At 40.4% G+C, this 26720-nt stretch overlaps 1 protein-coding gene across 5 annotated transcripts in view; it reads right to left on the minus strand.

The window, feature by feature from the left end:
- The window catches only part of slc1a7b (solute carrier family 1 member 7b), a 58374-nt gene extending 32364 nt beyond the window's left edge, over window positions 1-26010 (minus strand). Inside the window, exons 1-4 of one of the 5 annotated variants that reach the window (XM_082524080.1) lie at window positions 4575-4784; window positions 4434-4453; window positions 4213-4292; window positions 370-585 (exon numbers count right to left, since the gene is read on the minus strand). In XM_082524080.1, coding sequence (XP_082380206.1) covers window positions 370-585; window positions 4213-4256 — 260 coding nt within the window. In that variant the 5' untranslated portion in view covers window positions 4257-4292; window positions 4434-4453; window positions 4575-4784. Of the gene's footprint in view, window positions 1-369; window positions 586-3243; window positions 3385-4212; window positions 4293-4433; window positions 4454-4574; window positions 4785-5312; window positions 5574-6110; window positions 6150-25651 lie in introns of those variants that run through there. The other 4 variants (XM_082524079.1, XM_082524082.1, XM_082524081.1 and 1 more) reach the window with 4 other exon arrangements.
- Window positions 26011-26720: the final 710 nt, after the last annotated feature.

Consider the following 26720-nt stretch of genomic DNA (forward strand, 5'->3'; position numbering starts at 1 on the left):
CCTGGCAGATCCCCATAGGAGTGAAGAAGTTAAAGAATTGAGAACAAGGAGGGAGGGTGGGACACGTAAACGAGAATGAACAGCTTGCAGAACTGGGGGAACCTATATACAGATGACATCCATAATGAGCGTGTTTGGTGGCCTGGTCCTGCTCCTGAAATTCCAATATATAATCTCCAATCCATGAGATAGCCAACGCACCTTTGTTGGCCATCTCACACAGCACACGCTAAATTCAGCACATACAAAGCACATACTGTAGCAGTATGTGCTTTCTACTGCCATCAAATGAGTCAAAGTCGCATTTGTGTGTAATTCATGGCCTGGAGATAATTCTTCAGAAAACTTGGACAAATGTTCTAATCTCACCGGATCAGGTCCAGGAGTGCATCTGCAGAACTCATGATGGGTTTGCTGCTGTCCTCAGAGTCCTCTTTTTGGGCTGCACCTCCTGGGTGGATGATGGAGACCATGATGATCCCCACGATCACAGCCACAAAGGTGGTCCACAGGTAATACGATACTGTGATCAGACCGAGGCGACTGGAACATTTTGCATCGAGAGCTGCCAGTCCCGACATCAAACTGAAAGAAAAAACAAGAAGTTTGGACTGAATGCATTTTAACCTTTCCACCTCTGAGTTACCTGGATTTGTATACTCGTTTCTAACACTGATTAAATATTCCACCAATCAAAATTGTAATGGTATGCAACATAACTTGCTCTTTCTTGCCACAAATAGTATATGTACATAGAACAAAAATGTTCTGTGAGGGTCCTGGATGATCGATGGTTCATTCATGGGTTTGAATTCACCATCTGGCTGTGACTTTCTGTGTGGAGTTAGCATGTCTGTGTGGGTTCTCTCCGGGTACTCTCCAGCTTCCTAACACAGCCCAGTCATTCAGTTGGTGGGGTCGCGTTAATTGGGGATTCTAATTTGCCCATAGATGTGACTGTGAGTGTGAATGTGGTCTGTGTCACTGTTTTAGCCCTTTGACAGACAGGGTGTGCCCTGCCCCTATGGTAGCTGGGTTCCATTCCCCCTGTGACCCTGAATTGGATAAGTGCAAGAAATTGGATGGATGGACCGATTGGTAAATTCAAAATAATACTCTGGTGTGGCATAGAGGTTATCAGATTGTGGCGCTGCTCAGGTGTTACTGAAGCCCAGGTTGCTTTGATTGCAACATTCAGTTTGTCTGTACTTTGTTGGGTTGGGTATTTTTTTTATTATCTTCTTGGCAATAAACCACAGCTTGGCCAATCAAGCACAGCAATAACATCGTCAGTAAAGAATTTGGTAGTAGTTTTGGTGGCGTGGACAGATCCTAAGTCCTGTGGAAAAGAAAATCAGCTGCTCCATAAATCTTCTCAGCAAATGGAAGCACAAAGTGCTCGAAAGTCTTCTTTTAAATATCTGAATTCATTTAGGACTTAATAAAATATAACTTTTCATGACAATCCTCTCAAGGCTGCAGTTATCCCTGTTGCTTGTGCACCTTTTCCTACCACACTTTTCTCTCCCACTAAGCTTTCTATTAATATACTTTCATATTGCATGCTGTGAACAGACAGACTTTTCAGATATTTCCTTCGAACTAGGAGTACACAAGGTATTTATATTCCGAATATGAATTTATTCAAACTCCAAAGTTTTAGCAGCAGCACAAATTTTGTGTTTCATAAATGTTACCATTTTAGTTTTTAATTTATATTATTTTGTTACGTTTCTAAGAGTGAATAACAATAAAAAGCACTTCAGAAGTTTGAAAGCTATTATTGGTAAATACATAAAAATTAAGCTTTGGCAGTGGTGCCACTGGTAGTATTAAAAAAAATTCTAATATTTTTCTGTGACATTTTTTCCACGTTACATGCGAGTACATTTTGATCTAGTAACAACACGCAACACAAAAAAAAAGTATTCGGACAGCAAAGAGCAAAGGACACATAGGAGAAGAGCATCAGGTGGTTGGATGGCTAGTTAAAACACTGGACTCAAATGCAGGAAGCTGTGGTTTGTTTCCCAGTTTCATTTCCCCTTAAAACAATGACGGAAGCTCCAAAAGCTACTGAATAGGACGGTGATCATTTAGACATATCCTACATACTGAATGTTCAAAGTAAATTCCTCAAAGTAAAAATGTTAGTTTCATCTGTGAAAGCAAACAAAAGAGAAATGCAATGAGACAAATCTTTAAAGAACCATCATCAAAACCAAAGATTAAACTACATACAAATTCTCAAAACAAGATTAATGAAGAAACGTTTTGTATTTCTCAGTAAATAAGAAAATAAATGGATGCTTTTAAAATGTATTTTTTCCATGCAAAATCTTATTCAGTGAGCTAGTTTTATGTTGAATAATAAACAGCATTTCCTTACATGGGATGTTTGTTAGTAATTTTACTGGTATATAAACAGATTCATGAGCAAAGCTCCAATAGAGATAAGTTTAGATAAGATGGAGCAGATGAAACAAACTGTAAAGATGTGCAGGCAGCACACTGACATTTTAAAAAAGGAGAATTTTTATGGACATGAGTCTAAAGAGGGCTTTTCTGTGGAGAGAAACAAAGTTTTCACTCTCAGTGGATAAAATAATGTACTTTTTTTCAAAACCACAGGCTTATCTCTGTGTTATGATAGTAAGATGGGCCCACTTCCAACACATAATTTTTCAACATGAAGGTTACTGGTGTGAAAGAGTGTGCTTTAACCCAAACCACAATGACTTTCTAAACCGACCAGACAGCTTTTAGCGTCCACATTCAAAGTGACAAGCTGGTGAAAACAAATCTAAAAAGGACATGACAAAAAAAGCAGTGAGGTTTATAAACCTGTGCTACTACCACCCCTCCAGACTTCTGACCTTGATCTTTGGTTTATATTTTAATAGTGGCTAATATTACGGAGCTAAGATAAAGAGAAGCAATAAGCAGGCACTGTGTGAGAACACATTGTGAGAGCTTTGGTGTTTATCCGGTCGTTAAGTGATGACGTGACGAATCCTACTTCCGGGTCTAAAGTAGTAGCGTTTAATATGGCTTTTGTGTTGTTAACATGTTTAATGTTATGTATTTTCTTCTATTTGATCTCAAAAAGCTCCTAAAACAGTCAGTGATCACTGTTGACCTCCCTCGGCTTTTATTACCGCTAATCATTTATTTAAGCTCAGTTTTTAAAACCTTAGGATGTAACTACAGCCCAGCCCATGCAGCAGTATATGAATGACTAACCTCGTATTGTGGATGGATTATCTCAGTTGTTCTCCTGGCTGAAGTTTGGTCCTTTTACAGCATCCTGCCATGTGATTACATTTGTTCCTGACCACCGAGAACACTCACGTTAAGTTTTATCGAGTGGAAAAAAAGTTAGCTTGTTTATATTATGCTAACATAGCTGTGTCGCTAGCGGTCACGTAGCACATCATTATATACCAGCTAGCCAAACTTCAGTAACCCTACAAACGTCACTGCTGTTTAGTTTTCTGTCTTCATTTATGTTGGAAGTGATAACAGAGCTGTACGTTTTAATTTGTTTCAAAAACCCCGCAGTCAGGACATGCTATATTGTATTTAGATAGAAGCTAGTGAGCTAACTTCCTGCTAACTTCTAACTCTGTTAAATGTCATAAATTCTGTTTTCATGGATGCCTGGATGGTAAACTCAATTGTTACACCTGGTAGAGCAGAACGCTGATCATTTTATTAAAGATGAAAGACTTTAGACAGTTTTTCAACTCTCAGTAATGCCATAGTGATCGTTTGATATATGGACCTGCAGCGGAGTTTAGGCCCAGACACGGCTAAGGAGACTTAACGACCGGATACTCGATGAGCTAACAAAGAAACAGAGATGAACTGTTCAATCGATGGATCAAGCGCAAATGGAGCTAGGAATCAAAGGCAAACAATACTGTCAGTTTATTGTACTTGCAGTACAGGCAAGCAGCTGATCACATTATTTTTCTATTTTTTCTATTCACATGGACTTAAAATTAAGTACATATATCATTTTATTTTTATTTTATTTTAGATTCACATATTTTGTCAAACTTGATTCCAATGTCAATTATCCCAAACCAGCAGAATGTAAATGTATGTATGTCTTAATAACCGACTGAATACATTACTGGAAACTTTAGATATGCTAAGTTAAGTAGTGATTTGGGTCATTGTGTTAGAGCTGTACTGACGTGCAGGTACCTGGACACGACGAGTGGGAGAATCAGCATCTTCAGCATCCTCATTAGTAGCTCACCAGGAAACTGAAAGTACTTCACCTCCTGTCAGGGTAAGAGAAGAGAAATAATGGTCACGGGTAATTTTAGGAAGTCTATCACACAGATTTTTGAAAAGGACCTTATGTTACTTAAAAAGAAATAATGAACAGGAGCAGGGCATGACAGTGACACATAATGAATTACCTTTTGAAGAGTTTAGATGTCTGTTATAAAAAAAAATTCAGTTTCATGGACAGAAATGAGACTCTGACTATTTTCCTATTTTTCTTCTTTGCTAATAAATGGGTACATGTTTAATCTGCATTGTAAACACCTTCATCTCACCCTATCTCTTGCACTCTGTCACACCAACTCTCTGAATGTCATCCTTCACTACATGCTCTTTTACTGCTGCCTGGCAGCTCCATCTTCAGCCTTCTTCCTCTGCGTGTTCTCCAAACTGTCCTAGCCTTGTGTCTCCAATGTTGTCTCCAAGCACCTCAGCCTCAGCATTCCCTCCTTATGTTCTCCTTTCTAATCCTGTCCCTCCTGGTCACTCCCAGCATTCTTAACATCCACCATCATACAGGAAGAAAATGCACATCCAGCACAAGCCATTATAAAAAATGTGATGCTGAATTACACTTAAATATTGTAGATTTCCTAGTACAGAAAATCTTTTGATTCATCACTGTCCTTCCCACACCTCTGCCAGGTTGAGAAACAAAATATCACAAGACTTGCAGAAATAGAAAACAACATTTTTTTGTCCTTATGCTAAGTTTAACAAGCAAAATGGTATTTGAAATTTTGATTTTCACAACAGTAACAATGTGTGGAATTTGAGAAAAAGAGATCATTTCATCTAAAGGATAGATGTAACACCCTTAGATGAGGGCTGGTTGCAGCAGAATAACGGTGGCTCACAGTATCACGTAGCAACCTGTATTTAAAAGTGGTTTGTTTCTGTAAAATTGTAGCAATACATACTAAGTAACAAAACAGTATGTGCCTCAGAGCCCAAGCTTGGGCATCATTTAGAGACTCAAATCTCAAAAGATGGGAAACAAATCCAGCACTCACGGATCAAATGTTCTATTTTTGAATCCTCTCAAGGAGCAGGTGTATGCTGGTTGAAATTCACTCTACTTGGTGAAGCACGCTGACAATAAACACAAAGAATGAGAGAAAGAACATGGGAGCTTGTATGATGGAAAGATGGAGGTGAATTGGTGAAAGAGAAGCTGGAGAAAGTGTTAAGAGCCACCACATCATCTACAAGCTTATGTCAGTATAGAGAAAAGGGTTCTTCAGGTATTGTCTTTAGGTTCAGTAATTGGCTAAAAGAGGAGAGCGTAACAAATGCGATCATTTCATAGCAGTTGTAACTGAAAACCAAGATTTGAATATGTGAATATTTTCTCCCTTCTTTAGACTTTAACCCAGGTTTAGCAGCAGACCATATGAAGTCGACAGGTGGTCACTTGGCTCAAGTCATGCTATGCACAATTATAACCATACATGCACAGTACACCCATAAAATAATGTAGCCACAATTTTAAACAGTCTAAAAATACCTGTCTTAGATTGCAGAGGCAACCCATATGGAAAAGATATATATAAATCTTATAAAGTTTGTATCTGTCTTGTGTGAAACTTGTATGAAAAGCATACAAGCGTGAAAACAGATATAAGATCCCTTGAAAAATTATATAATGAAACTTGTATGTTTTGGATACTTACTAAAACAATATATGAAAGTAATGAGAAAGTGGCCACTTTCATGAGTCACATATAAGTTTTTACTATTTCTTTTCCATATGGGAAAGCAGGAAACAAAAAGGAGAAACATTTTTTCTGAAAGTGGATCAATGAACTCACCAGCTAATTGTGAACACAGAATCTCCTCAGCACATTTCTACTTGTTTCGCAGTTTTTCAGTACCTCCATGCTTTAAAAGTAGTTGCACAAACTGACGACTGAGGTATTTTTGGTTTCAAAGAGACATTAGAAGCAGTCTGACTGTTATTGGCCTATCCACTCTGTCTTCTTCTTTTACCAGGACTGCTACAGAAGCACTGAAAAACTTGCACAGCTATGACTTTTTACTAATATGGCTATTTAAGGTTTTCATTAACAAACTATATGAATTAATGCAACTTTTATTATTAATAGAATTCAGCTAAGGGGGCACAGATACTTTACTGGGTGGGCCTAACAACAACACTAATCATAACCTAATCATATTAAAGTATCCATAAAGAAATTCTGTACATTAATATTAACAGCTGTAGCAGAAAGCTAGCTCTCTTATTCATAAAACTGGCTCTGTGCCACAACTAGGCAAACTATAACCCTGGTAGCTCTGATGCTAGCGTTTAAAACCCAGCTAGCTGGAGCTACCATCACTGACATATCAAACATTTTGGACATTTACTGCAGTGCTGCTTCTTTTTTGTTTCAATTCAGTGGGCTACATACTGAACTTTAGAATTACAAACAAAGTATCAATCCTTATTGAAAATCGCTAACAATTTCTCCGTCATTGAGGAGGGAGTGCCACACAGTTAGTCATTTCTTTTTAATTCAGATTCATTCCTGACTGAATAAGTGGGAAAAAAATTAACAGGGTGAATTAACAAATTGTTAAAAGTGTTTAAAAAGCAAAAAAAGGCAATTGTGTTGCCAAGGCCGATTGACTTTGATGTTGACTTTAGCCTTGAGATGAAATTATGTCCCTGGCTGTCACAAAAGCAGTGATTTTGTAATTCCAGTTGGAACAAGGTAGGTGATGAGTATTTTATCAAGGTTGTAAATCCCACAAAGCCTCAGATCTTCTATTGCTTTCATTTGTATATACAGATTTTCCCCCCTAACTGGCAGTTTATTATAACATACTGGAACAACTGTAAGTTCATGACCTGCGATAAATTGAAAGCCTGTCGTGGGAGTACCAGGCTATCAATTTATCGCATGGATGGAAAATGTGATGTTAAAGTGGTCCAGAAAAAGAAAAATCTCACTGTTACCTTTCACTGGTGTTGCATTTCTTTGATGTTTACATGAGAAGTTGTTAAGCATTAAACAGAGATTTGTTAAATCAGATGGAAAAAAACTGCTGCAGCAGAGCGGGCTTACACATATGGACAGTGTATTAACATGGATGACATACCAGCTTTTGACCTACAACAGCTTACATTTCCCTGCTTTTCACTGCATATGTTCAGATTTCATTTTATTCAGAAATTACCCCAGTTGGTCAATAGAAAACGGTCAATAGAAAACATGTAGTCGCTTTCTTGTTTGACCTTTGTTGTCCTCTATTTTTTGAATTTGGATTTCCTTGTTGATTGTAGCCTCCTTTGTGTTTCTCCATGTTCAGTCATGTATTAGTTTTGCTTCTGTGTTTTGTTGCTTCCAGATTTATTTTGTAAGTCTTCTGTCTCTTGTGCTTTCCCTTTATTTTCACTTAAGCAGGCCTTTCATTTCAGCTCTGCATTGTTGCCCCATGTCTCAACTCTACCAAATTTACTTTCTGCATGTTCTCTAGATGAATACAGGACTACCTATATAAATTTAGCTTGGTTTTTGGTGTTTTTTTTGTTTTTTTTAAACCTGTACTGTAATGGACCCATCACAGGAGATTTCTCTGACATGTTTCTTAATGATTACAATGAATGCACTTACAAAAACAATACACTGGAAAGCAATAAGATCATGTTTGTTTTGTATTTTTATAAGATTTAATATCATTCATTCATTCAATTCAGAAAATGCCCAACTCATCATAGTGCTGCACAGTGATGGCAACAAGAAAGATCAAAAGAAACATTTAACCTATTATTAAACTTAATTGGCTCAAAATGTAAAAGAACCCACCCACCACTTCAATCACACCCTGGATCTTGTTCTGACATGTGACATAGGAACTGAACATTTATGCAGTGTTCCCTGAAAACCCTCTTTTGTCTGATTACTTCTTAATAACACTTAAATTTACAATAATGGATTACTCAATAGTGGGTAATACATTTCATTACTGTAGACGTCTTTCTGAAAGCGCAGTAATTACATTTAAGCATATTTTTCCTCCACTTATTGTGTCAACACAGTGCAGAGCTGCTACTCCCACAGAGGTCGATTATCTTGTTAATGGTGTCACATCGACATTGTGCATGACTCTGGATACTGTGGCGCTTCTGAAAAAGAAAGCCTCAAATCACAAGTACTTGACTTCCTGGTATAACTCTCTAATGTGCACCTTATAGCAGATAACCCAAAAGTTAGAGAGGAAATGGTATCTCATTAATTTAGAAGATCTTCATTTAACCTGGAAAAATAGTTTATTGCTCTATATAAAAGCCCTCCTAAAATGACATCTTACTTTTCATTAGTGAAGAAAATAAGAGCAACCCCAGTTTTCTTTTCAACACTGTAGCCAGAATCAGTCTGCTGAGCCAAACTTTCCTTGAACCTTAACTAGTAATGAGCTCACAAGTTTCTTCACAAATAAAAATATAACCAATAGAGAAAAAATTATTCATAACCATCTCATGCATCATTACATGCAGATACTTTCAATAACAGTACGACTGATGAGTCGATAGAAAGAGTAGTTTTAAACTTAAGTGTCTAATCAAAGACACTTATATTTCAAAAAAAGCATTTTTTAAAAATCTTTCACAAATCACAAAATCAACACCTACTGTGAAAGTGGAGTTCAACTGACTATTACTCAGTTTTATGGAAAGAAATCCCTTCTGATTGACTTTAAGAAACTCCCAAAGCAACATCACTGGTGTGTAAAGTAGACCTTGTTGTTCATTCCTCTCACAGACTCTATTACTCAATAGAGACTGGCGTAGGTGGAAGGAATATTTCAACAGGAAAAGAGGTGAGAGTCATGGCTAAGCACAGAGAGGTAAATCTAATATGCAAGTTTTGGGGAGTTTGTCGGCAGATCCTGTGGGGTTTTGTGTGTTTGTGAGTCCACCAGGCTTAACACTGGCCTCTGTCCAGTGCAACAGCGGACAGCTGTTCTCTATCAGCTGTGCTGTTTCCATCCCATGCAGCCAGAGCGCATATCTCCAAAATGAAACTGGCAGTGGATCAGTTGCTTGACAAAGCTTCTTTCCTCCCAAGTGGTCTCTACGGGCGCAGTGCAGTTTCAAAGCTCTGAACCAGGATCATGCAATTTAAAATATAATTACACTTCATGCACCAGAATATAAAGATCAATTGAATATGTGCTACACAAGACCTTACATAAAAGTATTTATGTTTTTTACGTTTTCTTTATTCTCTTCTCATCCCATCATAAATAGAGGGTGGTTTTATCTTGTGTTAAATTAATTGGTTAATGCCCTTTATTAATAATGAAGGTGTTATAACGTTTTCACATACTAAAAACAAGATGAACAAGGTGTATCGTTTATTTATTTTAATGTTAAACATGTGATTGAGGCTTCAATTTTGAAGTTAGAAAATACAAATGGTAATTGAAAAAAGTGAGTCCTTAGAGGTGCTGTGCTGGATTCAGAACCACCGGATGTATTATTAGAGCATGAGCACCACAGAGTTTACTGTGTATAATCTGGATTTCTTTTGGCTTTTAAGCTCTGTCTGTTAGATTGTCAATACTTCCACCTTTGTTTTGTTCGCCCAGTGTTTACTCTGTGTATAATAATCCTCTTTTCCCTTTGTCAAAGCTTCTGTTATGTTCCTGTGAAGTCTTATGTTGCTTGCTCCTGTTTCTAAAAATAATAATTTGATATAATAGAAAAATAATAATAATATAATATAAAAATATGTTTATTCTAAATAATAAATAATAATTCATGAATTCAAATAAATATCAATTTTTAATAACATGACACCTAATCACATATGAACATGAATTAAAGGCCCTTTAAGTTTATGTAAGTCCATCCATCCATCTATCCAAATGACAACCGCCAGGTCAGTTAAATGTGAATGGTATATTGTAGCCATTAAACAAATAATTAAGTTCAGGTACAAATAGAGGGGTTGGCTTAGAAAAAGTGCATAAAACTCAATTTGTGGGTGTGACAATAGCTGACAAAATTTGCTGGAAATGTCACATGGGGCGATCGTGGCTCAAGAGTTGGGAGTTCGCCTTGTAATCGGAAGGTTGCCGGTTCGAGCCCCGGCTTGGACAGTCTCGGTCGTTGTGTCCTTGGGCAAGACACTTCACCCGTTGCCTACTGGTGGTGGTCAGAGGGCCCGGTGGCGCCAGTGTCCGGCAGCCTCGCCTCTGTCAGTGCGCCCCAGGGTGGCTGTGGCTACAATGTAGCTTGCCATCACCAGTGTGTGAATGTGTGTGTGAATGGGTGGATGACTGGATATGTAAAGCGCTTTGGGGTCCTTAGGGACTAGTAAAGCGCTATATAAATACAGGCCATTTACATGTGAAAAATCTGTTACTGTTCTCTACCTTATTTAGACTACTGTGTGGAGATGGGCTTATTTTTATTGTATTTGTATTTATTTGTTCAAAATCGACTTGTCTGTCTGTCCATCCATTCATTATCCTCCACTTATCTGAAATCGTGTGTGCAGGACCTTGTGGAGCTCCTTTTGTGAGAGAGACTGTTGACGTGGACAAACAATCTCTGTAATCAATAAATTACGTAAACCAGCCAAACATGATTTCCTCAATCAGCAATGCTTTTCAGTGTGGTGATTACACATTTTTATTACAGGCACAATATCTGTAATCACAGCGTAGACAATTTTCTTCCCTGCAAAACTTCAGTTTACTATTTTACTTTTATGTTTTTTTGTTTTTACATTTTTTTGTATAGCTTTAGTCTTTTAATTCATTCTCACTACTCTCAGCCTAACATTCAGCCACATATTTTCTTTAGGAGTTGGTAGAGACCAGAAACAGTTAAACAATAATTTGTTTCTTTCAATGTGTAAAAATGCAGCTCTTTGTTTACGAGGTATCCATATAAAATGAAAGGTTGCAAGCGTTCAGTTGTGAAGACTCCTTGCCAATAGCAATCATGGTCTTTTGTGTTGATTGTTGGATGTTATACATTTAGTCACTCACAAAAAAATCTAGAAGAGCTGTGGCGGTGCACATTTTCACAGATAGGCTGAAAACAGGGCAGTGACCCCAAGCAAACAGATGTGGTGGCTTTAAAAACAGTCGGTGTCCTGAGCTAATCCCACTAGAAATTGGTGGGATGATACAAGGAGAGCATTTTACAGGAATTATTTATACAGGGAGGCAAATTGACAGGAATACACAGGCTCCAGTACAGCGCTGCAGTGATCTGAGCCCCTAGATCCCCTGGCAATATGATTGTGTTTGTGAGTTAGCCTTGGTCCAGACTTATCACCACCTAATTCCCTAATCATGATCAGACCCAAAGATACAAAGTTATTTATATTAAAAGCATTCAAAAAGCAACACAACTTGATATCTAACCAACCAAATTAAACACACACCATATTAATGTCTCATTTGAGTAAAACAGCACTTCTTTAGTAATTTGGGGAACAGGGGTACAAGTCGAACTCAAAAATATAACTTAGATCAAGCGCCTCTTTGCAAACATTATTAGATAAGAGTTTGAGTAGAGAATAATAATTCTGAGAGTCAGTCTTAATGATCTATAAATACCATTAGCCAGATTGAAATTCATCATAGTTGTTTGTTAAAGGAATTAATTTGTTTCTTTTAAAAAATATTTGGAGGAATAAAGGTCTGAAAATATTTTAAACTGTCCAAAATACAACTAGTAAAAAGAGAAATGAATGGCGCTGGCATGGAAGTGTAATATTGTTTTCCAGGGATAACAGAGGGAGTTCACTGAGGGGGGTTATTGCTGAAAGAGGACAGGAGTCAAGCTATCTGAGTATAGTGTGGAAGTGCAGCTGAATCCCATATCACAGCATTTATGAATTTATAAAGATAAATATCAATATATTGTTCACTTTGTTTTTGTTGTTGTTCTATACTTTATCGCTGCTTTTAGCATCTGAGGTATGTCGCAAAATCCACACTGCTGTGCTGTCTGAGTCATCCATCATGCTGTGTCCCAACCTCTAAATGCAACTTCATTATGCTATTCATACTATTCACTGGTCATAGACTCTCCTGCTGCTGATTTGCAACTGTGGGCTTGCTCTTTATTGTTTTGATCTTGATATGGTGTCATTGCTTATCATTTTGTTAAACCAACCTAGTCATTTTCAGTAAAGTATCTTACCGCATTGATTGCACACAAAAATGTGGTCCCTGCACTTTTTGTATGAGATTAAACAGTTTCTGTTTGGTGTGTGGAACTGAGGAGAGAAGTGCTACACAGTGGGGTGTTTCTTTAAAGAGGCTTTAAAAATACCTTAAGATGAGCACTGAAAAAATCTGATTTCTTAAACATTCCATCTCTCTTTGTACTTCATGTTAACCTTCCCTCTGCAACACTTTGGATCAGCTGGAGGTTTTTCAAAGAACTAAAGGGACATTCTTATAATAAAATTTTAAATTAGTCCAACTTTGAGGCAATAATTATATGGACTACGGATGTGTCATAAATAAAAGGGGGAGTAACAAAAAGAAAAAAACAAACAAACAGAAGAAAACCGTTACCATAAGAAAGTCACTGTGATGTCACCTTTAGAATGGAAAACTCAATGATTTATTCTTTACTTCTATATGTTTTCATAGGTAAACTGGGAGTTCATACAGTACATGCAGACAGTGTGTAGCAATTGATTAGCAGTAGTTAACTATATATATTTAATTCCCTTATTTGAGTTGTATGAAGCAGCATTAGCTTCTAGCTGGCAGACCAACTGCTGTGGAAAGTTGCTGACGTCACTCTATGTGACACAAATTGCTGCAGTTTTATTGACTTCAAGGACCAAAAAGGAAAAATCTTCCTTTTTCTTTTTTTGTTTCTGACATTCCTGCATTGTGAGTTATGTTCAGTAAACAGTCTGGCTGCAGAAGTCCATTCATCCATTTTAAAATGCTCATCTGGATGTAGATCGCACAGGCAGTGGTCTTAGCCAAAACCTCCCTCTCCATGCTTACCTCTTCCAGCACTTCTGAGGACAGACTGAGGGATTCCCAAACCAGTGGAGAGATGCAATTTCTCCAGCATCCTGTGTCTGAGCCTAGCCTCAACTAAGAGGCGTCCAGGAGGCACGCTCATCAGATGCCTGAATTAACTCCACTGGCTCTCTTCGATCAGAAGCAATGGCCCCACTCTAAGCCCTCCTGAATAACCAAGTTCCTGACCCCATAATGCTTTTGGTCTCTACCCACAACTCATACCAACAGTTTTTCATTAAAAAACAAAACAATAAAAATAAAACTGTAACTCTGAGAGAGGATGCACCTCACACCCAAGACACTGAGCAGAGAGCAAAACTAGAGAATTGTTTTTGGAAAGACACATTTTCATAAATAATTCAAGCTTCCTTGAAATATTAATGAAGGTCAAGGATTTTCCATTCAGAATAACTGTATTGTTACTAAACACAATTGCATTGTTAGTTTAATTTTCACCTTGTAAGGCTGTGTGTGTAACCGTGTGTGTGTGTCTGTGTTTGTGCACGATCAAAATGTCCGTTACTGTATATATGAGTTTTTTTCTCATATTTTGTCACAAAACATAAAAGGTGTTGACATGAATAAAGGTTTTTGCAGATGTGTGTTCGGTGACCCATTGATATGTAATAATGTCATAGTTACTGCAGTTTTTTTTTCTTTTACTTCAGATCGAACTTTTTTTTCTTTTTAAATTTTGGTTTAGCAACAAAATTGGCAGTTGCTTGCTTGATTGATTCTTGTAAATGTTGTTCCAGTCTTATTTATACTTCCAGGCTGTGCAAAGTGCAAAGTTAGTCTCTTATTATTTTAAAAGCAAAAACTGTCTAAGTTGTCACAAAAAAGAAAATGCTGCAAAGGTGTGGTGAACAAGAGGCGTCCAGCATGCTAAGAAGCTAAAAATGCCAGTACACTATCCATCAACTTATGAAAGTCATGTTTTGCACAGAGTTGATGAATGTAGGGATGGTGTCAGGGGGGAGGTGTACAGACAGTGGACTGAGGGTCTGCAGGGCGAAGTGGATGCATTATGATAGCTAAAGCGCTTTTCTGTTAAGCAGAGAGAGCTTAGTTTGCTGTGTAAGAGCAGGATTAGCACTTGCATACGACCAGCAGAGAAGGTCTGTTGCAGCTCTGCTCATCTTGCACTCAGGCATTAAGGGTCAATGTGCGTATGCCTGCATGTGTGTGTGCGTGTGCAGTGAACTGGGCAGTACAATTTGACAAGGTTCACCAACCAAGTGTGACACAATGAAGCATTAGAGTACAATAAACAGCATCACTGAGAAAAGTTCGTTATAGTTATATATACCAAACATGTTGTTTATGTTTTGTAATACAGCTATGTTGCATATATATATATATATATATATATATATATATATATATATATATATATATATATATATATATATATATATATATATATGTCAGTGGCTTCTATCTCCTCCTTTGGCCAGCCTATTACCCCCAGCAGGGTACCTGACCACAGGCAGGGCGTACGTGTTGATGGCCCGGATCTTATTCTTACCATTCAGCTGACTCCTCAGGACTTGCCTGACCCTCTGCAGGTACTTGGTGGTTGCAGCTTTTCTAGCGGTCTCTTCATGGTTCCCATTCGCCTGCGGGATCCCCAGGTACTTGTAACTGTCCTCTATGTCTGCAATGTTGCCTTCTGGTAGTTCAATCCCCTCAGTTCTGACTACCTTCCCTCTCTTTGTTACCATCCGACTACACTTCTCCAGTCCGAACGACATTCCAATGTCATTGCTGTATAGCCTGGTAGTGTGGATCAGTGAATCGATGTCTCGTTCACTCTTGGCATACAGCTTGATGTCATCCATGTACAGGAGGTGGCTGACAACTGCTCCGTTCCGTAGTCGGTATCCATAGCCAGCCTTGTTAATGATCTCACTGAGGGGGTTCAGGCCTATGCAGAACAGCAGTGGGGACAGAGCATCTCCTTGGTAGATCCCGCACTTGATGGTGACTTGTGCTATGGGCTTGGAGTTGGCCTCTAGTGTTGTACGCCACATCCCTATTGAGTTCCTGATGAAGGCTCTTAGGGTCCCATTGATCTTGTACAATTCTAGGCATTCCAGTATCCAGCTGTGGGGCATTAAGTCATAGGCCTTCTTGTAATCAATCCAGGCAGTGCACAGGTTGGTCAGTCTGGTCTTGCAGTCTCGGCTGACTGTTCTGTCTACCAGTAGCTGGTGTTTTGCGCCTCTGGTATTCTTGCCAATTCCTTTCTGTGTCCCGCTCATGTATTGACCCATGTGCCTGTTCATCTTAGCCGATATGATGCCTGACAGGAGCTTCCATGTAGTACTGAGACAGGTTATTGGTCGGTAGTTGGAGGGGACCGGTCCCTTCTTGGGGTCCTTGGGGATCAGGACCGTCCGACCTTCGGTTAGCCATTCTGGGTGTCTCTCGTTAACTAGCAGCTGGTTCATTTGTGCTGCCAGACGCTCGTGGAGTGCAGTCAGCTTCTTTAGCCAGTAGGCGTGAACCATGTCGGGCCCTGGTGCTGTCCAACTCTTCATACTGGAGACCCTTTCTTGGATATCTGCCACTGTGATGGTTACTGGACCCTGTTCAGGGAGGTCGCTGTGGTCTGCCCTCAGATCCACTAGCCACTGAGCATTGCCGTTATGGGTTGCGTCCTTCTCCCATATGCCCTTCCAGTATTGCTCCGTCTCCAGCCTTGGTGGTGCTGTTCTCTTATTGTTCCCTTGCCACTGAGAGTACACCATTGCTGGTTCTGTGGAGAACAGCTGGTTTATTCTCCTGCCTTCTATCTCTCTGGTGTACCTCCTCAAGCGGCTGGCCAAGGCTATGAGTCTTTGCTTGGCAGTTTCCAAGGCCTCAGATATGGACAGCTTGCTGTATTTCTTATGCACCTTCTTTGTCGCACCTTTCTGCAACTCCGTTAGTTGGCTAACCTCCCTCCGTGCTACTTTGATCTTGTCCTCTAGCCTCCTTCTCCATGGAGGGTACTGCCCCTTGTGGCTGTTCAACTTGTAGCCAAGCATCTCACTGATCACTGCTGCCGTATTGTAGATCAGCTTGTTAGTGTCGGTAATCGTGGTTGTAGGTATTGTCCGTAGTGCTGCATTAACATCATCTAGCAGACCTTCTGAGGGTACTTCACGTAATCTTGGTAACCGGCTACGGGGGATCCAGGTTTCAAGCTTGGCCATGATCCTATTTTTCAGGTCAGTTCCTCTCGCACTCAACGGTCCTTCTCCTATCGCACTTGGGGCTATGTACCCAATCTTGGGTGGGGGCGATGATATCTCCCCCCTGACCTGGCGTCCTGACTCCTCCTTGCCGTAGCATTTGTGTTGTACCTCGTCAATCTCTAGCTGTGAGAGCAGTCCCTTCTAGCTGTGAGAGCAGTCCCTTCTTCAGCACCCTGAGGCTGTACGCTAAGCGGAAGGAAGGGGGCCGGGGACTGGTGAGTGTCAGCACCACAGTCCAGGATGAGACAACGAACATCCAAGAATACATTGGGAAGATGGCCCCAACTGACCGAGTGCTCAGTGAATACCTCAGGCAGCAGAAACCCAAGAAAGAGGAGGGAGACGAGGAACCATCATGGAAGGACAGGCCCCTGCACGGTATGTACCACCGGCAGATAGAGGAGGTGGCTGATATCCAGAAATCCTACCAGTGGCTGGACAAAGCTGGACTGAAAGACAGCACAGAGGCACTAATCATGGCAGCACAAGAACAAGCTCTGAGCACAAGATCCATAGAGGCTGGGGTCTATCACACCAGGCAAGACCCCAGGTGCAGGCTGTGTAAAGATGCCCCAGAGACAATCCAGCACATAACAGCAGGGTGCAAGATGCTAGCAGGCAAGGCATACATGGAACGCCATAACCAAGTGGCCGGCATAGTGTACAGGAACATCTGTGCCGAGTATAACCTGGAAGTCCCGAGGTCAAAATGGGAGATGCCCCCAAGGGTGGTGGAGAATGACCGAGCTAAGATCCTGTGGGACTTCCAGATACAGACGGACAAAATGGTGGTGGCTAACCAACCAGACATAGTGGTGGTAGACAAACAGAAGAAGACGGCCGTAGTGATCGATGTAGCGGTTCCGAATGACAGCAATATCAGGAAGAAGGAACACGAGAAGCTGGAGAAATACCAAGGGCTCAGAGAAGAGCTCGAGAGGATGTGGAGGGTGAAGGTAACGGTGGTCCCCGTGGTAATCGGAGCACTAGGTGCGGTGACTCCCAAGCTAGGCGAGTGGCTCCAGCAGATCCCGGGAACAACATCGGAGATCTCTGTCCAGAAGAGCGCAGTCCTGGGAACAGCTAAGATACTGCGCAGGACCCTCAAGCTCCCAGGCCTCTGGTAGAGGACCCGAGCTTGAAGGATAAACCGCCCGCAGGGGCGTGCTGGGTGTTTTTATATATATATATATACACTCAACAAAAATATAAACGCAACACTTTTGTTACTGCTCCCATTCCCCATGGGATGGACGTAGAGACCTAAAATTCATTCCAGATACACAATATAACCATCCCTCCCAAACAGTGGTCACAAATCAGTCCAAATGTGTGGTAGTGGGCACATCTGCTATATTGAGATAATCCATCCCACCTCACAGGTGTGCCACATCAGGATGCTGATCTGACATCATGAGTAGTGCACAGGTGTACCTCAGACTGCCCACAACAAAAGGCCACCCTGGAATGTGCAGTTTTGTCTCACAGCAAAATGCCACAGATGCCACAAGCAATGAGGGAGCGTGCAATTGGCATGCTGACAGCAGGAATGTCAACCAGATCTGTCGCCCGTGCATTGAATGTTCATTTCTCAACCATAAGCCGTCTCCACAGGCGTTTCAGAGAATATGGCAGCACATCCAACCGGCCTCACAACCGCAGACCTCGTGTAACCACACCAGCCCAGGACCTCCACATCCAGCAGGTTCACCTCCAAGATCGTCTGAGACCAGCCACCCAGACAGCTGCTGGAACAATTGGTTTGCACAACCAAACAATTTCTGCACAAACTGTCAGAAACCGTCTCAGGGACGCTCAACTGCATGCCCGTCGTCCTCATCGGGGTCTTGACCTGACTCCAGCTCGTCGCCGTAACAGACTTGTGTGGGAAAATGCTCACATTCGATGGCGTCTGGCACGTTGGAGAGGTGTGCGCTTCACAGATGAATCATGGTTCACATTGTTCAGGGCAGATGGCAGCTGGGAATGTCCCAGTTCTTGCATGGCCAGCATACTCACCGGACATGTCACCCATTGAGCATGTTCGGGATGTGCTTGACCGGCGTATACGACAGCGTGTACCAGTTCCCACGAATATCCAACAACCTCGCACAGCCATTGACGTGGAGTGGACCAACATTCCACAGGCCACAATTGACAATCTGATAGACTCCATGCGACGATGTGTTGCACTGCATGAGGCAAATGGTGGTCACACCAGATACTGACCGGTTCTGGGTCCCCAGACCCCCAATAGCGCAAAAAACTGCACATTCCAGGGTGGCCTTTTGTTGTGGGCAGTCTGAGGTACACCTGTGCACTACTCATGATGTCAGATCAGCATCCTGATGTGGCACACCTGTGAGGTGGGATGGATTATCTCAATATAGCAGATGTGCCCACTACCACACATTTGGACTGATTTGTGACCACTGTTTGGGAGGGATGGTTATATTGTGTATCTGGAATGAATTTTAGGTCTCTACGTCCATCCCATGGGGAATGGGAGCAGTAACAAAGGTGTTGCGTTTATATTTTTGTTGAGTGTATATATATATATATGTATATGGGATTGGAAAAGTTACTTTACAAAATGTGAGCTGTGAGTTTGAAAGCTGTAGGTTCTGGAAGCTTCAAAGAGAGGCATTATTGGTGGGATAACTGAAAATATAGGTTCCAGAACTTGTAAAGCTTTCTGCCAAGAAATGATATTATTTCCACAGCTTATGTCATCATGTCAGACCTGCTGAACATTATTTCTTATTTAATAGAACTGTTATCTCTGGCGCCAAAGGACATCTTATGTCATGGTGCTTGTACCATAATGGACTCCTTGTATTTCTAATACCTCAGTTTCCCTTCAGTGCTTCCCTGTCTGCTTCCCTGCTTGTTTTTCCTTCACTTTTTCCCCAGTTTTATTTCAAAAATTCAAAAATCTTATTGCTGTCATCAGTTTCACCTGCTCCTATTAGTTCTGCTCTTTGTTTAGTCCTGTTTCTCTCTCATTCTGTCTGTTTGTCTTATTTACACTTCACTCTTCCTTTTGTTTACCCTCACCCTCTGGACCAGCACTTTCAGTTGCAAAGTGATTGCACAGGTTGCCTAGTGGGAGGCGACTTGAAGGCTTGCAAATAGTTACAATTTATAATTTAATTTGTTGCACTTGCAGAAAGATAACCAACATATTGCAACCAATCAGAATTAGTCTTTCCTACAGAACACAATGTGATGTTCTTTATTGTGAGGGTTTTTTTTATCCGTATGTAGAGGGTAACAGATTTGCAGTAGACTTGCAACAGATTTATCACACTTAATCAGACAAAGGAGTGCATGTAATTGCCTGCCTAACTCCATTCAAACACAAATAAACAGCAGGCTGACTCTGTCTAATTGCCACTTTATCACAAGTTACAAAGTTACTTTGAAGATGGCATGTGACCGTGACCAGTCTCAGACTTGGCTACCATCTTTGAAGCAACCAAATGAGTGACAGCAAGATCATAACTACACTGGTCATACTTTTTATTTGATAAATATTCTTCTTCTGTTTGCATTAAGGTCATTTTAAAATACACATACCACACTGGCTGCAACCAGATTCATTGAACAAAATGACAATACCTTGACACCTTGAGATGTGAAAATGCCCAGCACCACAGCTGCAGTTTGATTCCAGCTAGTGACTTGTGCTGCCATTCCTTCAAATTTCTAATCTGCCTCTTTGCTGTTTATGAAGCAAAGAGGAAAGACAAAAGTGCAAAAAACCCAGAGAAACGCAAACCCGAATCTGACTTTGTGGTCTTTACTAATTCATTCTCACATCAAATATGCAGAAATAGTTTTCCTCTTTCAGTATGAAACAGGGGTTTTCTCTAATGTTGTTTTTCTTCTGCAATATAAAAGGCTTTGAGGCAGCTGCTTTTATAACATCGTGCTATAGAAATAAAACTGAGCTGAATTAATTTGAAAAGTATGGAAAACAGACTATTCGAGTTTAGCTGCTTCACCTTGGGGCTTTCAGTCACTCTGAAAAAAAAGTGTAGGTAATCAATGCTTCAGTCAAAAATATACAAGAGCCACTTTATTAGGTACACCTCTTCAAAAGCTCATTAATGCAAATATTTAATCAGCCAATCAGATCACGGTGACTCAGTGCATTTAGGAATGCAGGCATGGCCAAGATGACCTGATGAACTTCAGACAAAGCATTAGAGCATAAGATAATTTAAGTGACTTAGAATACGGCTGTTACTGGCAGACGGCCTAGTCTCAGTATTTTTGAGAAGTTTGAGTAGTTTTGATGTGCACTGAATGGTGTATGAATGAAGTCTGAATGATAAAGTCTATCTATCTATGCATCTGCAGCAGCTGAAGACCACACCAGGTGTCAGACAAGAACAGGAAACTGAGACCACAATTCACACAGGCTCAACAAAAGTTTGTAGTAGGAAGTTAGAGAAAATGTCACCTGGTTTAATGATTCTCATTTTCTGCAGCAACGTTTGGATTGTAAGATTGTCACACTTTGGCATAAACAACATGACAGCCTCAATCCAACCTGCCTCGTATCAGTGGTTCAGGCTGGTTATGATGTAATGTTGTGTGTTTATTGGCACATTTTGGGCCCTTTAGTACAAATAGTGCACTGAGCCTTGTTGCTGACCATGTCCAGCCCTTTCTGACCACAGCTGCTTTCAGCAGAATAATGAACCATATCACAAACCTCCAGTCACCTCAAACTGGAATCTTGAACATGACTGCACTGTATTCAAATGGCCTCTGCAGTCACCAGAGCATCTTTGAGATGTGGTGAAACAAGGGATTCACATCATGGCTTTGATATACAATCTGCAGCAACTCTGCTTTCATGTCAATATGGATCAAAATCTCTGAGAAATATTTCCAGTGTGTGTGTCCCTGTGGCAAAATATTTTCCCGATGACAATCACCAGCTCCACCAGGTATTTGTGCATCTGTCTGTTGCGATCTCATCACAGAAATAATCTTGAGTTATTTTTACATTCTTTGTCAGTCTAACTGTGAAATTTGCAACTAATGGGCTGCTTCTACAGACTTCCATTATACTGTAATCTAGTCACCCACCCAGTACCCAGTCCTACACTTGTACTTCATATATTCCTGTGCTAAAAAATGTTAGGATGTCTCTTCTCTTCAGATTTTAATTCCTTTGAATATTATCTTTGTTTTTGTTTTTTCTTCTTTTTTCATTTTTCTGCTGCACAGTCCAATCCCCCTGCTCCCCGAAACAAGCTAAGTCTTATCTCACATACACACAGACAAACACAAAAACACACTTAAAACGATTAGCTGTACTTCCTGTTTATGCCCTGAACCCCCAAACACAGAGAGGATCTGTGTTTGGGGGTTCAGAGCAGAAACAGATAATCTGCCTTGAAACATAAATGTCTTCTGTGTAGGTTGCGATGAGCCCCACTGACAGGCACTTTTATTTGATGTACAATTAGAGAAAGCATTTATTTGATTGGATTGTAATCCCCTATTGTGAGAGTAAAGGAGCCACAAGCTATTTTTAGGTCTATTTGAGAATTTGACAGAGCTTTAGACAGAAGGCTGATGGGAAAGAAAAAGGCTGCATTTTGTTTACGGATCCCATTAAAGCTGCTTGTTGACCGAAGCAACTTTACTGTAAATGAATGCTTAGGTTTCCTGTACATGCTTTAATAAATTAATGACAACAAACATGAATACACACACACAGGAACACAAATACTTCCTCTGCACGAGGGATATAATAAATATAGCAACTAAGTTATTGTTTTCTCTTTTGGTTTAAATTCTCTTATATAGTAACAGCACAGCATCACCAGAAAAACAACTGTAAAGGGGTTCAAATGGCCAGTGTTTATGTAGTATGTGGTGTTATTTAGAAATTTAGAGTAAGCGAGAGACACTGTATTGCCTTTGCCAAGTATTTGCTTATCTGCCTTCACATGCATATGAACTTGAGTGACATCACATTCTTAATCCATGGGGTTTAATATGATGTCAGCTCACCCTTTGCAGCTATAACAGCTTCAACTCTTCTGGGAAAGGATTTCCACCAAGTTTAGGAGCGCGTTGAAATTTTTGTCCATTTTTCCAGAATGACATTTGTGAGGTCAGACACCGATGTTGGATAATCATCCATGTCTTTATGGACATTATTTTGTGCACTGGTGTGCAGTCATGTTGGAACAGGAAGGGTCCATCCCCAAACTGGTCCCACAAAGTTGGGAGCATGAAATTGCCAAAAATGTCTTGTTATGCTGAAGCATTAAGAGTTTCTTTTACTGGAACTAAGGTGACTGAGGGCAGCTCGTGAAAAACAAGCCAATGCTGTAATGCCTCCACCATCAAACTTTAGACTTGGCACAATGCAGTCAGACAAATACCATTCTCCTGGCAACTGCCAAATCCAGACTAATCCAATGGATTGCCAGACAGAAAAGTGTGATTCGTCATTTCAGAGAGCACATCTCTGAGAGCGCACCACTGCAACTGACGTTTGGTTTAGATGCAACTGCTCGGCCCACTCCATGAAGCTCTCTACGCACTCTTCTCGAGCTGATCGGAAGGTCACGTGAAGTTTGAAGGTCGCCCTGTGATTTTACGTGGCCTGCCACTTCTTGGCTGAGTTGCGATCGCTCCCAATCGCTTCAACACTAACAGATGACTATAGAATAGTCAGCAGTCTGTAGTGAGCACAAGTTGCACAAGTAGCATCCTACCAGAGTACCGTGCTGGAATGCACTAAGCTCCTGAGAGCGAAGATGAATATTAATATAACCAGGTTAAATTTTGATATGGCTTTAAGCTATACATCATACATAATCATACATATGTATGGTACTTTGAGTAGCAGGTGGATGCTGACACAGGAGACTGCAGGCCAATCACTTTCTGTCTGCTATGCTTTACCTCAGGCGATATGAGCCACTGAACTAAATCTCTCGACCTTGTTCATTTTGGAGCGCTTTGGAGCCTTGAAAGGAGTAAAATATCTGAGAAAATAATATGATCTGCTGTGCAGTTAACTGTGCCAACAGACCAGGAGGGCTGCACTTCAGTTAGTGAATTTCTGGTATTTTATTTGTAGGCATCTAGCTGGCCCTATGTTATGAGTTAGCTTCTGCTACCTAATATTTGGACTGCAGCTTCTTATCCATTTATGGCTACTTGTTAAATGTTAAATTCAGAGGGCTCATATTTGCTTTTGGGAGTCACTGGCAATCAGCAAATTTTAATGCACACGACTATGGTTTGATATATGAACAAGTAAACAGATTTTGCTTACTATACTTATTCCTTTTATTATAGTGGCAGCTAAAAGTTTCCCCTTCAGTAGAAGTGATGCAGAGCTAAGTGCATCGTTTTGTGTTTTGTGTTTTGTGTTTTGTGTGTCTCTCCTCTCTGAGTCAGCTGCAGTACAGGGTAGAAATGAAAAGATGATATTCACGTGTAAGGCGTATATAGCTGGATGAAGCTAGAACTGATAGTTCACAGGACAAATCTGAGGGGCAATGAGTGAGTAAAAAACAAGGTTCTGTAACACAAATTAAAGCTGCACCCACACTGGAAGCAATTCTCAGTAATAGTATTCTCAGATACCAGAAACTGAATGATGTTCGGCGATTGAACCTGGTACAGGTTAAATAACTGCTGCCATCCAAGATAAACATTTCTCGACTTTCAGGTGAGACCTTGAAATGACTACCAATAACATCACCATGTACCAGTGACTGACATGTATGCTGAATATAGAATAGACAATTGCCTACTAATTAGGTAACTTTCAGCTTCAAAGCAGTGTGCAAGGAGTGGATCACTCCCCCCCCCCACACACACACACACACTCCAGAGACATGAATGCATTCCCAAGGCGTTTCCACCCAAATTTATCAATCACAGCTCAGTAGAATTCAATTTTTATTCATTCATCCAAAAGATTTCAACACTAATGGTCTAAATCTCAAAGTACTGCTTAGGAAGGTAGCTAGATGAGTACACAGTGCTTTTCTTTCTTGTTTTTATTCAGTTTCATGCATGTTTTTACCTTTAATTTATGGTGGAAAAAAACTACTTTAGTCACTCGTGTTGTATGAATGAGCAGTTCTTAGGAAAGCTAAGACCCACAACTTGCACAGCCACTTTGAACAGGAACAATCACCCATCCATTTGGTGAGTGTATTCTTCTTGCTGTGCTCTTTTCAAAAAGGAACTTTATTGCTCCTGCATGTGTTTAGGAGACATCTCTACCCAAAACAGTTACACTCTATCCAGACAGAAGCAAATGTAAAATCAGTGCAAAGACACATTAAAGCAGGAGTACCATCAAGAGTGTGCTAATATAACTTTTCACTCATTTAGCAGAAAAACAAACGCATCATTTCTTTTGAAAATTTTACAATAACACTTTTGCTGAAGCCTCTGACTGATTTGCTTCCACAATGTTTTTCCAGCTCTTCCCCAATAAACTTAGGAATTTAAATATGGATACTGCTGGTCTTTCCATCCAGTGTTTCAGGTTATTATCTCGCTATACACTAAACTCCTGGCTAGCCAGTCTTACTCGCTTTGTTATTGCCTGTTTCCTCACCATTCTAGCAATACACACAACTACTTCCTGCAATGCATTATAATCCTCATTATTGCAGAGAGTGTAGTACAATTTTATCAAATGCAACCAGAGGGTTTTTCATTCTCCTGTGGGAATTATTGCGATCGCTTTCAAATTGTTATTATTTGATATTGTTATGAATGCAGTAGGTTTCCTGGAAATAAGGTCTGTTTTCTGAAAATTCAGACGATTTTTAGTTTTTGATGACAGCCTTTATTAAACAGTACAAGGGTAAGCACTTTATCACTTAGCCAATATGCAGTTTAGGGTTAAAGGCTGAACTTCAATAAAACTGGGAAAATATTGGTATGAATAATAATGCTTTACATGGCTAATATAAGCATCATTTTCTCAATTTGATGAAAACAGCAACCTTATGTCTTTGTACTGAGTATACATACAGGATTCTCTCTGCATGACATCACACTGGGTCAAGGGGAGGAGACACACTGACCTGCTCCGTGAGACGCCGTGTCCTCAGGAAGAAACCCAAAAGACATCCAATGACCACAGCCATCACTGACATGATGAGGAGCCCGTTCTGCTTGCAAACATTCTTCACCCTCACCCACACTGCATCCAAAGCCATGGCCATTGTGAGTCACCTGTCGTCTGTCCTCTCAGCAATCCATAAATATGGCCCAACCAAAGCTTTAAACTCCAGGTGTAAGAATGAAGGAAAAATATAAAATGAATGAAGAAAATCTATGCAAAATATCCACTCCTCTGCGACGTTTTAAAGCACCTTTGGGCTCAGCATTCCTCTTGTCTTTACGCTGCAGCAATCTGCACTAAGCTAAGAGGATCCTCTCACTTTCCAGGCATGTCCTCCCATCCTGCCCCACCCATCAGCATCCCTGTGTGGGCTGACCCACTGTGAGTGGGTGGGAACAGCTGGCAACCATGTCACAGGGGGTTAAAGATTCCCAATCCTGTTATAGTGCAACTGTATTAAATAGGTCTGAAGCTGGATTAAAAGTCCATGAACAATTTGACAAAGGTTAGCAGAGTAACCTTACGGACCCTCTGAGAAAACAGGGGGATATGTCTCACACACAGTGGTCATAGAACTGCTTTTTGAAAACTTTATGTTGGCTAAATCAGCAAAGCAGAATTCATGATGATCCTGGGGTTTGCAACCCAGTATCACCAAGAACAATGCTCATACAGGATTTTGGACAATTTGCTTCCAAACCTTGTCACCATTTTACTATACCCAAATAAGATCTTCCTCAACCTTAAACAAATTCAATGAAGATGTTTTAATTAACAATTTTCACTATTTGGGCATTTGTGCCATTTGTGTCAGTAAATGAACTACACTAATCTCTCATATCATCTAACAATGTTATTTCAGTTCCCTGAGGTTTGTGGGCATCCATTTATATACCACTCTCTTAAGGTCTTAAGCATCTCAGTCAGGTTTAGGTCTGGACGTCTGACTGGTCCATTGGAACATCTTGATTCTTCAGTCATTCTGTTCTGCTGTGCTTTGGATTATTGTCCTGTTTCATGACCCAGCT

Source organism: Aulonocara stuartgranti (assembly GCF_965226115.1).
Source record: "Aulonocara stuartgranti genome assembly, chromosome: 23".
Classification (NCBI taxonomy): Eukaryota; Metazoa; Chordata; class Actinopteri; order Cichliformes; family Cichlidae; genus Aulonocara; species Aulonocara stuartgranti.